We start from the raw sequence: 17,021 nt of genomic DNA, 5'->3' as shown, positions 1-17,021 counted from the left end.
CTCACCTTATTCCGCACATACGGGATAGAGCCTAGGTATATTGAAATATTGCTTCGGGCAGTCAGAAAATCCCGTGAAAACTTCGCGCAAAAGTACAGCGCTCTTATTCGCCTTTATCGAACGAGCATGCAGCGGAACATTCGATATATAAAAAGGCACATCACGCCCTATTAAAGGGCTTTTCTGCTTAGGACGCTTTTCGGCCACTGTTCGAGCGAAGACGGCTCGGCTGCGCAGTCTTCGCCAACTGTTGGCAGAGCAAACTATGTGACATCGCGTGATGAGTTATACCTGGTGTGTAATTCAGCGCAGTCTTCATACTTCTGCACACCACATCCATCATGCAATAAAGCCAATCTAACTAAAATGCATTTTGAAAAGGCGTCCTTGTCTTGAATTCTTCGTCGTTTACTCCACTCGCTTCCTGCCGATGGCGTGAACTGTGCGTTGATTCTGATGCGATTATAGAGTACCGGCCCCTCCGGTCGAAAATATTAGAGAGATTTAGCTTACCGTGATCCGCGATCCGCCACCGTGACTCTCTACCGCGCTTGGGCAGGGCGCTCAAGCTGATTGGTCCCGATGCGGTAGGTCTGTGTGCCGACATCCAGTATGTGGTGCCATCTATCGGCGTCAAGGGATCTGTGCATACGCAGTGGAACGTGCAGTGGTGGATCACGGTAGCGGATCGCGGATCACGGTATGCTAAAACTCTCTATTTTCTTCCCTGCTGACTATTAGGCTTCGCCCCCAGAACGCAAGGCCGAAAAATGTTTTTGGAAAGAGCAATTAATAACGCAGTTACAGCCACCTCAATCCCCCAATTCTGTCGTGTTTCTCTCCTCCCGATCCCTCGCAAATGTTTTTCACTCTCCTGCCTGGTCGTCTCGCCTCCGCAAGACAAATTCCCCTTCCTCCTTCGCGTAGTACTCTGCGGGCGCGAAAATGAAACGGGCGAGGGAGCGTGCGCCGCTGCATTCATTTCATTCAGTCCGGCCGTGGCGAGGGAAAAATGCGTAGCGAGCGACGCACACAGTTAGTCGTGTACGGCCATCCTTCACCCGTCAGTCAGCGAGCCGGACCAATAGATGTCGTGCTACTCTGACGTCATCCACGCGGCCCGACGGGCCAGCGTAGAGCGGGGAAGCTGGTTTCCCAAATGTGAGGATGAGAAAGTTTTAATTTTTATTTTTGCTGCTTTGCGGCGCGCGTATCACTGTAGCATTTTCTACAGACTATCTCCGGTACCTGATCGAAGCATTGAGCTCCTTTGCTTAAAATGGACCCTGGACAGGGGCCCTTTAAAGATCTTCTCGATGCTAGGTCTGCATCGATGTGGCTAGATTAGGCAAAGCCTCACCCAGTGAGTAATACGTTAATTGGCAGCACTCCGGCGGGCGGCACGTCGTCAGCGTGGGTGCAAAGCATTCTTGCTTCTAGGTCACAGGTGTTAGTATATATAGCCATTGTCATGCCGATTTATCGATATATGAAACCGCAGTAGACTTCCATTAGCCATAATCTCTGTTAAGATGGGCTTTTGGATAAGATGAACAATGTGAAACCATATTGGCTATTACTCATAGGATTCAAGAGCGTTTCAATATGAACATTCGCAGCGGATGCTCCAAAAGCATGTGTGTGTGTGTGTGTGTGTGTGTGTGTGTGTGTGTGTGTGTGTGTGTGTGTGTGTGTGTGTGTGTGTGTGTGTGTGTGTGTGTGTGTGTGTGTGTGTGTGTGTGTGTGTGTGTGTGTGTGTGTGTGTGTGTGTGTGTGTGTGTGTGTGTGTGTGCCTGCGTGCGTGCGTGTGTTTGCCTGCGTGCGTGTGTGTGTGCGCGCGCCTGCTGATACGCAAGAAAGCGCACCCTTACAAGATAGCTTCTCCGCACCATCACTGCGAACAGCAGAAAAGCTATCTTGCAAGGGTACGCTTTATTCGAACGATTTCTTCCCGGTTTGGAGCGGAGACCTGACCATCTCATCGCGCGTGGAGCCGCATCTAGACTCCAGGTGACCTCACAACCCTGCATGCAGATATGGCCAGTCTTGCCTAGTGAAAGGCGTTTGATATGTGCCTACCTGAGCAGTATGTTAACAGCTATGCTGCAGATGGAGAGAAATAGAGAGGCATACGGCTACACTGCTAGTTACCTCCAAAGTATTCTTAGCAGGATTGAAAGCAAAAAACAGAAAAAAACAATTAAAAAAACAGCAGCCGCTCTAGAATGCCAATGAGAAAGGTGGAAATGAAAAGTAGGAAAACTATATGATGAAAGTCACTTTCAAGTACGATAACAAGAGCTGCTTCCATGCTGTCAATCGCGTCTACTAGTGAATAGAGCAATAAATTATTCTCTCTCCGAAAGTAAGACTAATAATTAATATGTAAGTTTTCGTGTAGAACACATATATGGACACACCTCGCATGTTCACTCAAGTACATTTTTGTTAAGATGAACTTCTGACACACAAGTTTTCTGATCCCTTCTTGCTCGGCTTACCCGGTAGCGCAAGCCTGGTCTTTAGAACGTTCGCTTTATAATGCCGCAGTTGAGACATATGCCGTCCAGTGGCGCACGCGTGATAGTCGCGAACGCCTTTTGAAGCAAACGATTCTAAAAGCCAGCGCTATTATTGTGGCTTACCGTATGATTTCGTTGGTGGTCGACGGGTGAAGGGACGTACGACCCGTGTTAGGTTAGGAGCCTACAGCTTGAGGACCGCTCGGAGCTTTCGCTTCCCTTCAGGGTTAACTAAACATAAACCACCCGGTATTTTCTTTTTTCATTGAATGCTTTTTCGTGTCGGTTCGCGGGGCTGTGCCCACGTGTTAAGACTTTTTTCTTTTCTTTTCTTTTCTTTTTTACACAAGCTTGCCATAAGGCATATTATCGAAACTCATGCAAATTATTTTCGGTAAGGGACCGGAGCAGGCTCCCGCTCTTATCGTTGTCGGTGAGCCATTTAGAGAAGTCTTGTTGTGGTTAGTCCCACTTCCCACAGAATCTGTGTCCTTGTCCCTGCACAAGTCCAAAGCAGGTGGCGAACATACACTGCTTCAGCTGGTGTGGAACACTTCGGGCATGTGGTTGGTCCGATGTCTGCTTGAGATTCCCATCGGCATGTTACCGACGGGGTAAGGGCCGCCCCAGATCTTATCCTTCTAAGGGAAACCTCCTCCGATCTCGTTAAGTTATGAGGCAAGGGGAATGTACACGGGGGAATCAGGGCATGTGTACTTTTCCTTAAAGAGGATGCTAAGATGGGTACAGCGGAGCGGTTTCGAGGAAACGCGTGGTACGGGAAAGCAAAAGCAGCTTCATTAGACCGAGCACCTCACTGGCCCATTTAAGTAGCTCTAAAATCCTCGGATTGGCCATAAGAAGCTGAACCCTGATTGATGTGTAGTAACTTTTAATGTGTACGATGTTCCCCAAAATACCGGGAAAACTTATTTAAGTGGAGGTTTTTGGCGCGAAAACGGAGAACGCGCCGGGTCTCAGCCGTTTCTAGTCTACCTTCTCTGTAACTGCCTTGTATTCTGATCTACACGGAATAAACCGCCTTATTCGAGAGTTCTGCACCAACCCACGTGTCGCCGGACCAGAGGCCGAAGGAGCTCGGTGCTCATCGGCCGATATGCCCTATGCAATCCACATCACTCATCATCGACATCGTTTTGAATTTAACTACTTTAGCTACTCGATAAAAAAATACTCTCGTTTATTCAGCGTGATAAACCCTCCTCAAGTTGACGTTCATTTTTGTTGAAAAAAAAAAAAAAAGGAAGTTCATTACCCGAGTAAATACGGTATTTGGCAGAAAATTGGGCAATGGTCGGCTGCTTTTGCATTGCAATCAATGGTTTATTGCGTGCATGCTGTCAGGAGCGTCAAAGCAGAAGTGCTCGAAAATGGTAAGCCCCTCCCCGGCATCCTCCACGGTGCGACAAAGTAGCGGCAGTACTTCACAAGCAGCCTGCGTGGTGAGGCTTCACCGCACGACGCGTTGAACAGTACATGACGAGCGCACATTTTGAGAGCAGGAAAAGGACCATGATAGGAATGCGTAAAGAATCCACTAAATGACGCGCAACTGCGACCGACTCCATAACTCATAAAAGCGAAACCGAAACTATACGTAGTTTGCCATTTCTCAGAGATGAGCAGATATGAGGTGGTTTGTGTTTCATCACGCTTGCATTTGCACGCCAGTCAGAGGTGCGCGGTCCACTGCGCAACATGTAGTTCAGGTTTGAGGAGTGTTATTTTGGTGATCGCTGCAGTGCCGTGCAATCGTACCCGGATGCGGCCTAATTGGTGCGAGACCCGATCAAGCACCTGTCCGATGCCATAGATAGCCATAGCCCTTCATGGTCGTCGGGCGACAAAAATACTTATCCGTATTTCCGAATTCACGGGGGTCGAATTATAACAAGTATTTAGTTTCAAGTCTCGAAGTCGCACAGAACAGAGAGCAAGCAACCGCGGCCGCCAGTCCCGTTAACCCTTTGGCGACACCGGCTACCGCCAGTTAGGCTTTAAGTGCTTTAACCACGCTTTCATGGTTTTAGCTGGTTTTATCTTCTGTCTACATTTTGGACCTGCGCAGCCTGGTAAATATGCCTCCCTATCGTGGGACCTTTTCTTGGCCATATGCTAAGCACTAGGTGTGCCAGAAGCAGCTGCATGTAGTTCATTATACGTAGCGAAACCAAACCCGCGTTCGAATTAACGGGTTTCTTCTTTTTTGTATAGACCTCAATGGAGCTTAGCTGGACCAACTAGTGCAGTTAGGATTATCTGAAATTCGAATTATCGACGTTCGAATCAACATCGAGCTTTCACTGTCCTATTCTTCAGGGCACGGAACTACCTCCGCAATTTCAGGCTTCGCGTAGAAAACCTGCAGGACGCCCATACTATATATAGGTACAAAATTACTTGCTATCGGTGCCATATCGTTATTATTAAGACCATTACATGCAAGTTCTAAATATTTACGCTCAGTTAAGAGCAGTGGCGTATCCAAATTCTACCAGAGGAAACAAAATAAATTACAAACGTTGCGCTGACATCAGGAAACGTGTACAAGACGTGAACGTACTACTACATGCGCTTGCGTATCCATCGCGTATTTTCTTGCCGTAAGCCTCGCGAATTTTTAGCGCTCGAGGCGTTGGGGGCCGATCGCCCCGGCAGACGCGGTTTTCTCGCCAACCATTGGACGTCGAATTACGCTAGCATTGCGTCACATGTTTTCAATGGGGGTAAGCAGCTAAATTTCATGCTAGATGAGGCAAAATCATTTCGTGTTAACTCATTTTAGCGGGTGGACAACCAGTTTTGTACCAGTCTTTTCACCCACCGGTAAAGAAAGAAAAACGAGCAGCCTTTTTCTATGACGCAGTTGGTCTTCTGAAACACTAGAGAGATTTAAAACACTAGGGATTTAGTATACCGTTAGCCGCAATACGCCACTGACCCACTACTGCCCACGGGCGATGCGCATGCATCGATTGGTCCCAACGCGGCGTCTACGCGCCGACTTCCAGCATGTGGCGCCATCTATAGGCGTCACGGGGATCTGTGCATGCGCAGTGGAACGCGCTGTGGCGGATCCCGGTAGCGGATCGCGGTACACTAATACTCTGCTGACAACGGAGCTGGGGAACGTATCGGTGGTCCTCACCCTTGGTCTTGCCCGTACTCTCTTCACTGTTCTGTTTGCGTGCGTGCAGGACCAAGGGGCAGCGGCGGCTCCCCACCGCGGCGGAGCCCGGCCGCTGTGGGCGCTCCCTGAGAAGCCACTGTCAGTACGGCCCTCAGCCAGGATGCACGACTTCGGCGCGCGCTGGTAGAGTGGCCCATAAGGCGCAGGTACGTCTCTGTATGGTACATATAAGACGCCCATGTCCCTACCACTGTAAGCGAACCAAGGAACTTTGTCACCGTGTACATGAACTCCTTTCCTGCAACCAATGAGCATCAGCCGGAGACGTAAACTTCAAAATCATGTTAGAAAGTTCTATTTCAGAGCGCAGTTCTACTATTCGTGAGTTGAGCGGCATATCGAGGAGCACAGCGGGGATGAAAGTACGGCAATAGAGAAGGCGGCGCAAGAACAAAAGCGGAGGAGGAGCGCGATTCCGCTCTTAACGGCAGAGTCCTCTGAGCAGCATCACCTGGAGAAAGATAGCGTAAATATCGTAAAAATAAATAAGAGCGCATTTAAAATCTGCCATACTTGTTGCTTCAGAGGCGCAATGGACTGACACTACTTACCTGAGCACTGAGCAAATAAAACATCTGTTCGAATCCTTTAAGTGAAATTTTTTCCAGGTTTTTTAAATTGCAGTGTTAAAATAAGCTACCAAGATCTTTCCTGGGGGGTGTTTCCCTTTAGGTTGCATTATGTGATGTTTTTAATTCTTAACAGCTGCAAAACCAGCCGTGAACAGAGCCATGAAGTGATGGCATGACATCGGCAACACTATTTAATTACCTTCACTGTAATCATTTCCTGCCTTCAGTGAGTGTATGTTACCTTTAGGTTGCGTTCAGACACACCTCTCAGTAACAATCACCGTTTAACCCACTGAGAAGCAACCAGTGAGGAGAAAGAAGTTGTGGGACCCTACCATTGAGGAGACGGAATTAAGCGGAAGAGGAAGGTATGGCAAGAACGTCAGGAGGAAAGTGGTCGACGAGGTTACGTTGGGTGTAGACGAGAGTGTGAGGAAGAAATCGAAGAAGGAGAATTGGGGGAGAGCAGCAGAATCTGTCATGGTCCCTCTGCGGCGACAGCTGCCGACACTAGTCGAGCAGAGGGGTGCCACAGATGCGTAGCCCAAGCAGTGTTGACTTTTAGCAGTGCACGCTGTGTATGCGATTGCCTATGGTTCGAATACTTCTAAAACTGGGCTCCAATTTCACATTACTGTGTATCATAATTGTCAGTCATCTTCTTTTCTGTAATGATGCCTGAAACATTACATAAATTACCACATCATATTCATTTAGATGACAATTTGTAATTGAATCTCTTCTTGCTGCTGTTTCACACACAACCAAACAATGGCTGCAACATGTAAGATGTGCTTAGGTCACCTGAGGCACGAAAAACAAAAAAGACAGTTCTAATTCATCACAATGGTTAAGCCAGCCTATCAAGATTGCTGGAATAACAAAAACTGATATATTAGCAAGTACTGCAGTTTTAACGCGATAGCATTATAAGCCTTGTTCACCAGAAAATCAGGTGTTGGTGTCAATGTGAGCGAAAAACCGCAAGCATGCCGCTGGCATGTGGTTATCTGGCAGCTGAAATGGCCGCGCACTGGTTGTATATAAGTTACTGAAGTTACCTTTGGCAGGAGCTGCCAACTCATGCCTCTCCTTTCATGTGCAAGGGTGATGATCAGATTCAGCCCGCCAAGACTCTTGCATTCCATTTGAGACACATTACCCCTAGGCCACATAGGCATGTTCATACGACTTGGTTAAAGCCAGACTTTATATGCCAGGTCGTAGCCTATGCAATCTCATCATCTCCTCATATCCAAAGCTTGAGTGCCCTGCATTATTTTTTTTTTTACATTTGTTGGTGGTTTAAATCATAACCAAAACAACATAAAAAAATTATAAATTGCTTAGCAGTCATAGGAAGTTACCATGACAAATCATTTGGAAGAGAAAAACATAGTACAAACAAATGTTCAGCTTTAAAACTGTGCTAATCTATTTCTTGGCATTGGCAAAACAAAGAAGTCCACTGCATTTGCAGGTACCATAAATCTGTACTGGAGCTGGGCACAGCAATTAGGATTTAAATGCGTTTTGGGCCACTGTTACTGAAAACCTTAGCTCGGATTCGAAAATTCAACCCACCGCCCCCCCACCCTTCACACAAGAAGCAATTCAGCATTCCTGCTTGCTGCTGTGTCCTGTGCTCACCACTTACCCTCACTCTCTGCCGCATAGATAACCTGCAGGCTTTCTGCATTCATGAGTAGTAGCTTATATTATTTATTTGTTGAGTAATCAATCCTGTGCGGTCTCGGTATGCTGGAATTTGGAATGGAGTCCTGCACAGTTTCAAATCCACAGTATCCAGGTGTACATTGTCACAGCACTGTCTAAACAATGAACGGGGGTCAGCAGTGCTGCCTGGGCGTGTGAATACCTTTTCTTAACCTCTCAAGTACAAGATAATGTTAGGCACATGTTACATGCCATGTGCATATACAATAATTAGGTTTAAGCCCGCTGATGATTCCTTTAAGTCCCCCCAAAACGTTGCTGTTTATTTCAATGCTTTCGCTGGCTATTTTTATTCTTCCTCACAGGATGCGGTCAATGCGTGGTCATCAGGATGGTAGACCTCGCTGAGCAGCCTATAAACATAGGACGTTGCGTGGCCACCGCCGCTTGTCACCAGCAGAGGAACAAGGTCCGGTGGCACACAGTCGGAGGCCGGGTTGAGTAGGACCACTCCACTGGACTGCGGCTCTGGTCCGACGGGCTCGGGAGAGCCCAGATGCTGGAAGGCACTCTCCGAGCACGGCAGCTGAGGGCTCAACGTGGCTCCGGGTGCACACACTAGCAGCGGCACTGCGCAGTGTCGTGCGGCGAGGGCCAATGCGTGGCTGCCGCAAGGAGCCTGTGGAGTGCACACAAACCACGGCATCTTAGCCGCGCAGAATGCTGAGACGGGTTCCGGCAACAGACCCATGTGTCCAACCCACACACTGCACAAGCCGTGTTATGAGTGAGAACGAGGAATACACGTTTTATTTTTTTTGTCTGATTTATATGGTGAGGTAGCAATTATGACCTAGCAACTTACGAGAGCTAACGCTCAGAGGAAATGTGGAATATATAGAAGCAATAAGAATGCTTGTGTGTGTTCGGTAAAGCTAAACAGAAAAACCAAAGAGGAGCTGTTTCTACTGCTACAACCCTGAAAAAAAAAAAGAAAAAAAAAAAGAAGAATAAAACAAGACTGCAACACTTTCCTTTTTTTCAAGTCAGAAACACCTGCCACTCCTTTCGTTTCTAAAGGACGTGTGGACACGGCTATTTTCATCTCAGAAGACAGGACCTTTAAATCCACTTCCAAAGTTGAAACTGATTACAAACCTCCGCATGTACTTTGATAAGCGGTCTATAGACTCATGTCCTGTGAACAGAACAGTATGGCAGCAGTTATTCAGCCTGGTCCACATACCTTAAAAAACGCTTCATTTGAATTGGCAAGCTTTTTCCTACAATGGGCAACACATTCCCTGCTGCCCTGCTAGGGCATATGTTGTGCCGTGTCAAGTGTTTCAGCTTTAGCACTTGTATTGCAGTGCGTACGAATATTCTATAATAGAGAAATGTGCAGAACACCTTACTCGACAGCAAGGCAAAACGCAGAGGCAGACGCACCACAGAGCTGCACTAGACAGTACTGCTCAGCAAAATGGAAGGACGCCTCACGGAAAATGATGTCTGAAAAATCTCTTGCGTGAGAAGCTGAGTGACTATGAGTGCGGTCTACGCTACAAGCGCAAATGAATATGGCACAAGACTGGTAGCTAGGGCCCCGCAACAAGTCGACTCAATGACGGCAGCATCCAACAGAGCACGCAGAAACACTGGTCAGAGGTTGAGGAGACCCACCTGAAGGCCTCCGTCCGCCAAGACACTGTCCGTCCCAAGGATCACCTTGCTCACGCGGGGCATCAACGCCAAAATGGCCGAGTCGGGAACCAAGGTGGTCGCAATGCCCACACGTGCCAAGGATTCGGCCAGCTGCAGGCCTTCACAGCGGGGCGCTCCTTCCGCCACCAGAACCTGTTAGAATCGAGCCAATGGAACAACATGCCACTCTGCGAGAGAAGCACAATGCACCGAATGTGATGCAACAGCCAGCAAATGGGGACTGGGTTGGCACTGTCACTTGTTTATAATGCGCAAGCGCAAGCATAATTGGTCACCACAGAACTTACCGCAAGTGCGCACAAGCAGGAAGAAAATGTGGAGCACAGGAACTTTGTATATTCTACTGTGAATAACTAAGTGGCCAGTGGGTGATAAGCTTCCCCATTTTTGGCAGTGAAAATCTTGCCCTGTATGATGGTGAACCCTTGAGCAGAGAACAGATGCCAAGAAATGACTGACCAGTGTTTTAAATGTTGAAGTTCGTGCAGACTACACAGAGTGCCTTGTGGCTTTCAAGGATGTTGTACATCATGACTTACTGACCACAAAAATGCACATTAAAATATAAGCACACACAAACAAGCTCTGGCTGAGTCTGTGCTGAGATCGTAGTGCCACGTGGGTGCATAGTATGTGCCCTCATTGGAACATGCCCTCACCTGCACTGCACCAGGTTTTGGCTTTGGCTAAAACCCGACTACTGCACTCTGCACTACTTTTATTCTGAAAATATGGGATAAAACTGACTTCTGCGACTAAGCACCAGCATATGAAGACCTTGAAGAATGTATATAAGTTAGGAGAATTCATCTGGATATTTGCACAAACTGGGGTTCAATTATACCTATTACACTCTACGATAGACACACATCCATTAATAAGCCTCGCAAAGTGGTTGGGTGGCTAGAGCGTTCAACTGCTTCACTCCACAAAACGAAACCAAAAATGAATGAATATAAAATGAGAAACATGCACGACCAGTCCAGTAGGTTTCTATTGATAATCGAAGAATTGCACTATCTCATGCCACTTGGAGTTTTGAATCGCACCTTTTCTCCTCATTTCCGGTGCCCTTTGAAGGAGGCAAAATGGAGTGGCGTCCGTGTGCTGTGCGATGCCAGTGCATGTTAAAGAATCCCGGGTGGTCTAAATCACTCTGGAGCCCTCCACTACAGCATCTCTCATAGCCCGAGTTGCTCTGAGACGTCAAACCCTACAAATCAAACTACTTTGCTGTATCCACTTGTACAGTCAAGGATGCAACATGTTGCCATAATGCTTCATCAGTGCTTAAACGATAAAAAGAAGATGAGGCTTAGCTCAGGACACAGGTGTTACGTATGTACTGATAGCAATTAAACCCCGAGTAACTAGAGGAATAGCACTGCTTCGCATCAAAGAGGGATAAGAGGATGGACACGTAGAGAGGCACTGTAACTACAAAATTAATAATGACCAGGAAGCTGGAAGACCAGTGGAATAAAAAGCATTCCGCCAAACATATGTCATTATGGCGTTGCTGCCTCACCACGCATGAACAGAGAAAAACATAAAATGCAGTATTTTTTTATTTTTTTTTTATTGCGCAAGTTCGCCCTTCGGCATAAGGGTTTAAATATATTGATACAGGCCTGTGGCAGCAATGAATGCCAACAGCTCTCAATGGTGTGGGCCATGTGTCCATACCCCCTGTGTAGGGCGGTCTGGTAGGGTGGTAAGATTGGCTTCTAAAGTGTGTTTTGCGGGCCACGCGAAGACCAGGACAAGTTGTTAGGAGTATTTATGGAGTTAGGAGTTAGCAGTATTTAAAAAGGTTATTTGTGCAAATCTTGCTGTGAATATGGGCACTCGAGAAATCCACACTGTATTCCTCTCGCACTCTGCTGCCTACACTGATGGCATTCTAGTTCTGACAGTAGTACACTTAGAGATAGAAAACATACAAATGCACGGAGATACACACAGATACCAGCACATGTGCACTGCCTTTGGGTTCAGGACACCATAAGCTGGCATTGAAATTTCTGCAAAGAATTTCTGCGCCAAATTCAAAAGGTAAGGAAGAGAGGAAAAAGATACATACTCTAGTGCACGTGTTTCCTTTTTTCCTTTTTCAAGTTGTTGCCCTAACTTTTTTACATCATGCATTGCCTCGTATTCCAGCAATTTTTGTTTAAGCAGCGGTCGCGGACTATGCTTGAGATGCCCATTGACTAACTAGGTATATAGAGTACCACTACACAGGGAATTTCAAACAAGGAGCTGCTCTTGCACATGGATATGACATGTTTTTAAAAAATCATGCGCAGTAACAACAAAGTGATACATTTCCATTAATAGCCTCAAACTGAGCAACGAAGCCAGATTCGCATGGAGTCAACGGAGCAAATTGCACAGGACATTTACAGGTTCCATACGGGTAAACTGCAGTTTTTTGAACAAAAAACCCTAAGAAACTTGCCGGTTGTTAATGCAAAAACATTGAAGTCCCACTGTATCTCAGATGTCCTTTCTCTCAAATGTCTTTTATCTCTTATGGCCTTTATCTCAAAGGTAATGAAGGTCTTTTCTTCCTTTACCCTATGCTGCTACCTATTTAATTCAATTTAAATTCAATTCAACAGATTGATTGTGATGGGTGGCTATTGGCTGGTGGTTCTATGACATCCCTTTCTGGGGGACTTATGGGGCTTCTATCACTTTTGCATTTATAACCCATTGTGTAGTCCTTTAAAGTGGAAAAGAAGAGGTGGAAAGTTCTGGAACTAAAGGAAATGTCCTTTTTAGCCGCATGGGTGTTAGACTCTCATGAGCACAGGCCAGTGATAAGGGGAATGCTGAACTGCAGTAACCATGAACTCAACTTGTTCTATGAAGACAAACAGCAGAAAAATCCAAGATTCATGTGCCGGTTCACGTAACTATTTTTTTCTACCCCAAAAAACTAATAACTTGAAGTATGCAAGTGGCTGCACTGGCATGGTTCAACAGGCCTTAGAGGGGTTGACTAAACAGCTATGGCTTCATCTGATTTGATCTTCCAGCCAGACAGTGCCCACACTAAGGGTAAGGGCAATAAAGGTTTTTTGCAGCCACCACTAACACCAAAGAAAATCTGAAAGCTCCACTTGAGCACCAGGAGAGAAGCCAAACCTACACATGTCTGTCATCTCCCCATCCCTATACCACTTTACGAGGACTTCTGTTACAGAGAGCACATAACATGTGAGGTGACAGCAAGAAAGCACTGCAGACATACATTTTTTAATGTGCAGATGCAGAAAAATGTTAGTGCAGAGTATGAAAGCAAGAGTAGATCAGGATGTTAAATGGAATCCCTGGAATGCAGTTTTACGTTGAGGAAAGAAGGAAACATATTGCGAAGTACTGCCACTAGGATACCTGAAATGTGCGTCGGCTCTGAGCTGCTCTTTTGAGAAAGTCCTCCACTGCGCGGGACCGTCCTTGAGTGAGGAGCAGGTCTCCGGACTGGATGTGCTCAGGTCCCTGGGCAGCCACGTTCTCAGCACTGTGCCGAAGCTCACGCTCGAGCTCGTCAAGGCTCTCGAGAAGCTGCTCCCGTAGTCCCGGAAGGGGTCGCGTGTAGTCGCTGACCGAGTTGTCACGTGCAGACAGCAGCTTTTGCAGAGAGTCCCAGTCGGCTTCCACCTTTGGGCAGAAATGCAATGTTTATCCACTCGCGACTTAGACTGGGCTCTCTAAAAAACAAGGCAACAGTTAACAAGGCACCCTGTTTCAGCTAAGCAGCCTTACAATAAAGTTCAAACAATGTGGTGCCTGTAATGACAACCCCATTAATTGCTACTGTGAAAGTAACTTGGGCAATGCTTTCTGCAACTGCTGTGGAGATCCATATGGCTCTCTTATCTCAATCATAGCACAAGCACCTGTTTATAGCAATAAGAAAAGTTAATTTCAGCGTAATATGGTATAAATGCAGAGGAACACTAGTCAGTAGACTCTGTGTAGAATGTCAAGAAAAAAGAGCTCTCAATTACATTGACGCCCACAATAAAGTCAGGCAAAGTGTAGATGCATGCATTTCTCTGTTGTCAGGGTGATTGTTAAAAAAGCAGCTGCTTCCAACGTAATTTCCAAAAATGTATCTGTCTTGCAACCGCACAAAGTCAGAAATTATAAAGTGTGTACCACGCTCCAACGCACGGCTGGATCAACACTGACGAGGGCTTGGTTAAAAAACAAAAAAAAATAAGAGGGACCCTATAATCCGTCTCTCCTCCCTCTCCCCACCTCTCCCACATCCACGCCACTCCCGCCACCCTGCCCCCGGTTGTCATGTTTCAGACTTGACGCGTTTTAGAATTTTTTGCAGAGAATAGAGACCGTATTTCCTCGAAGAATCGGCAGACTGTTCATGAACATCTCCAGAACATATACTTTCCCGCAGAGCACACGGATAGACTGGCATCTAGACCGAGCTGTGCTTGGAGATGACTGGATACACAACATTCCCCCTCAAAATTAGAATTTGCATTCCTGAAAAATAACTATCTCCAGCGGTTATTTTCTTGGCTAAATCGATAGCGCAGGACAATTGACCACCCGTGAGCACAAAGGAAATAGAGATGGGTCTTGTTCATAAGCTGTTCGCAAATTCTTACCATAAATAGGCTAAAATTATCTAGTAGTTGTGTCCATTTATCCTGCAAAACAATTTTAACCTCGCCTAACACAGTATTTTTACAAAAACTGAGACATTGTTAGATATGCTGACTTGAAATAGAGTAAATAATGTTTGTTACTCAAAGCGCTGTCATAATGCCTGAAGGTCTTTTCGAAAAGGTAGCGCCTCTAGAAAATGACGTCGTTACTGAATGGCACAAAATGAAAGTTTTAACCAGCTCAAACAATCGGTTGATATATATCTTTATATTTATGCAGATTGTCCACATTTACAAAGTATATTTCCTTTCTGCACATAATTTATACCTTTAGAACAGGAAGAACTTTTATATGGATCACGCGCCTTTGCTGCTTTCAATTCACATAATAAATTTTAACTTTATGAGGGAGCGCATGAAGCTCGTGTCACCGAGAAGCCGCTGCCGCCGTAGACAACACTCAGAAAAAATAGGGTGGAAGCTTAAGCCCCACCTCTAAGTGTATTATGGTACAGGTAGCGTTAATGGCTCCTATTTGCCTACTCCCCATGTGGTTCCTCGTTTGTGTGCATGTACTTTCCTTTAAAATAGGATGAGCACTTAAGCCATGCTATCGCATTTACAAGATGAAGCTTAAGTGCCCTCCTATTTTTTTGAAGAAGCAATACCTCCTTGCACAAAAGAAGCACCTATAAGTTTCAATATTTCACAGCAATTCAACATTTAAATGACACATGTATTTGTATAAAATGTCTGCTTTTTTTCTTTCCACTCTTGACCAAGTGAAGTTTGTTTGTGAGCCTTTTGCTGGCAGAGTTTCATGATGAGATCGTCAACATTAGCCCACCTGAGAATATCGCATCTCCACTCTCAGCAGTGGCGAATCGCCGATACGTCTGTGAACTATAGCAGTCATAATCTCTAAATAATAATTTATTGCTTTCGTCACAGCTTTCAGGGCTTAAGCTGAAATGAACCAAACACACATGTGACCTCAACAGCAGTAAAGCCTGAGGTCAGTTGGTTTACTAGCTGGTATGCGCTGACCTCAATTTAAAAAGCTTTTTCTTTTCTTTTTTTTACTTTCACTAGCGAAATATGAGGCAGAGATTAAGCGTACCATGAGACTAACAGCTTTTGAAGCATTCGGCAATGTAATCCATAAGCTGTAATTTTAAACACGGGATATCATGAAGAGGATGTTTTGACTATTTTTCGGACCAAACCTCCGAATCACCCGTTCTTTCCCGCTCTCGGGGGGGGGGGGGGGGGGGGGGGGGGGGGGCTGAAAATGGAGGGCCCAGTTCATTTGAACTCTTTGAACCCTGGATAATCCGGCTCTGCTCCTATGCTTACCACAAGAAATATAAAACAGGGCTGTTCCGAGATATCTTACAAGATGGTTGTTTAGTGTGAATCATTGTGCTAATATTGAGGAAAATTTTCTCGCACCACACTGTGAATGTATTCTCAACATTAACTGAAATACATATTCTGATGCATATTTAATCATAGCCTGAAAACGGCTTGTTGCCAAACTTCCACTAGTCTGCATAAAGGACATTTGACGCTGTATCAAATGAACAGCATTACACAAAGACCAGCGGGCCAGAAAATGAGCACATGACAACGCAACCCTGCGTTTTTTTTTTTTTTCATTAAACTGCAATATTAGAAAATCAGCCATTACCCACTCGCCTTGAGAGGAAAGGGGAAGTAAAAGGAGACACACGGACGCTTGCTATTAAGGTCAAAAATAATAAAAACGCAGGCCCCATTTGTTCGCCTACACATGATGGAGAGAGGGTGAGGACAAAGAAAGGGGCGATAGGAAACGTTGTGTACATTTTGGCAGGCACGTTTTCCGTTTCCACCCCATGCTTCAAGGTGAGCTAACTGAAGAACGCGTGACAGTTGCAAACTGTACTAGAAGCGTCCGATCAAAACGAAGTCGCAGATCAAGTTGAGACCTCAACCAGACGTTCCGCAGCTTTTCTTTACCTGCCGACCCAAGTAGGCGCTGGCATATTCGTCGCGGATGAGTCGCAGCACACGACGCACGACGTTGGCACTGGGTGACAGCGGCGAGAGGTTCTTGCCACGTGCCCGCACAAGGTCCAGCAGTTCTTGCGCCTGGTGCCATTGGTCATCGCGGACTAGCTGCACCAGCCGCGATAACGTGAGCCGGGCTTCTGCCTCGGCGTCCATTCTAGATTCTACAGACGACGCTTGTTTACCTCCGACGATTGTTATCGCCACCGACTCGAGGCAAGCACAGCACAGTAGACGGCCACCCCGCCACCACCTCCTACGAACCGACAACAAACGCTTCGGTGCAGAATACGACCTATGATAGTAGAACTATGATATCGCCCTGTGAGCGCTCTGTGTCTAGTGCCTCACAACACAAACGAAAAATAAGTATGATTACAAGTCAACGCGTAGCTGGGTGATTTCAGCTGCATATGTGCAAAAAACTTCTAACCGAAATGAGAACTAACGCACTACTGCCCTAGCCTTGGCTTGACTTTTGCTGGCTTGTGCATGAAAACATAGCCAGCTGAAGGGTCTTTGAGCTGCATGGCCTATGAAGCTTTGGAGCTGCAGATGATAACAATCAGCTTTATGTAATATTTATTGTCAGCTCTGCCTGGCTGCCTAGTTAATCACA

The 17,021-nt window shown here is 46.2% G+C and overlaps 2 protein-coding genes across 2 annotated transcripts in view; one reads left to right on the top strand and one right to left on the bottom strand.

Moving 5' to 3' along the window:
• Positions 1-5,879, top strand: part of LOC146178755 (serine/threonine-protein kinase ICK) — a 45,230-nt gene extending 39,351 nt beyond the window's left edge. Inside the window, exon 6 of the mRNA XM_084579798.1 lies at positions 5,741-5,879. Coding sequence (XP_084435924.1) covers positions 5,741-5,860 — 120 coding nt within the window. The 3' untranslated portion in view covers positions 5,861-5,879. The remainder of the gene's footprint in view (positions 1-5,740) is intronic.
• Positions 5,880-7,939: 2,060 nt separating this feature from the next.
• On the bottom strand, positions 7,940-16,937 carry eIF2Bbeta (eukaryotic translation initiation factor 2B subunit beta). The gene is made up of 4 exons (XM_084578525.1): positions 16,352-16,937; positions 13,110-13,376; positions 9,666-9,839; positions 7,940-8,661 (listed from the first exon to the last, which is right to left on the bottom strand). Exons 1-4 carry the CDS (start codon positions 16,556-16,558, stop codon positions 8,332-8,334), a joined length of 978 nt encoding a protein of 325 aa, XP_084434651.1. The 5' UTR covers positions 16,559-16,937; the 3' UTR covers positions 7,940-8,331.
• Positions 16,938-17,021: the final 84 nt, after the last annotated feature.

This window comes from Amblyomma maculatum, chromosome 9, assembly GCF_055883805.1.
Source record: "Amblyomma maculatum isolate TAMU_Amacu chromosome 9, ASM5588380v1, whole genome shotgun sequence".
NCBI classification, from domain to species: Eukaryota; Metazoa; Arthropoda; class Arachnida; order Ixodida; family Ixodidae; genus Amblyomma; species Amblyomma maculatum.
Note: the sequence above shows the minus strand (reverse complement) of the source record. Positions and strands in the feature narration are given on the sequence as shown.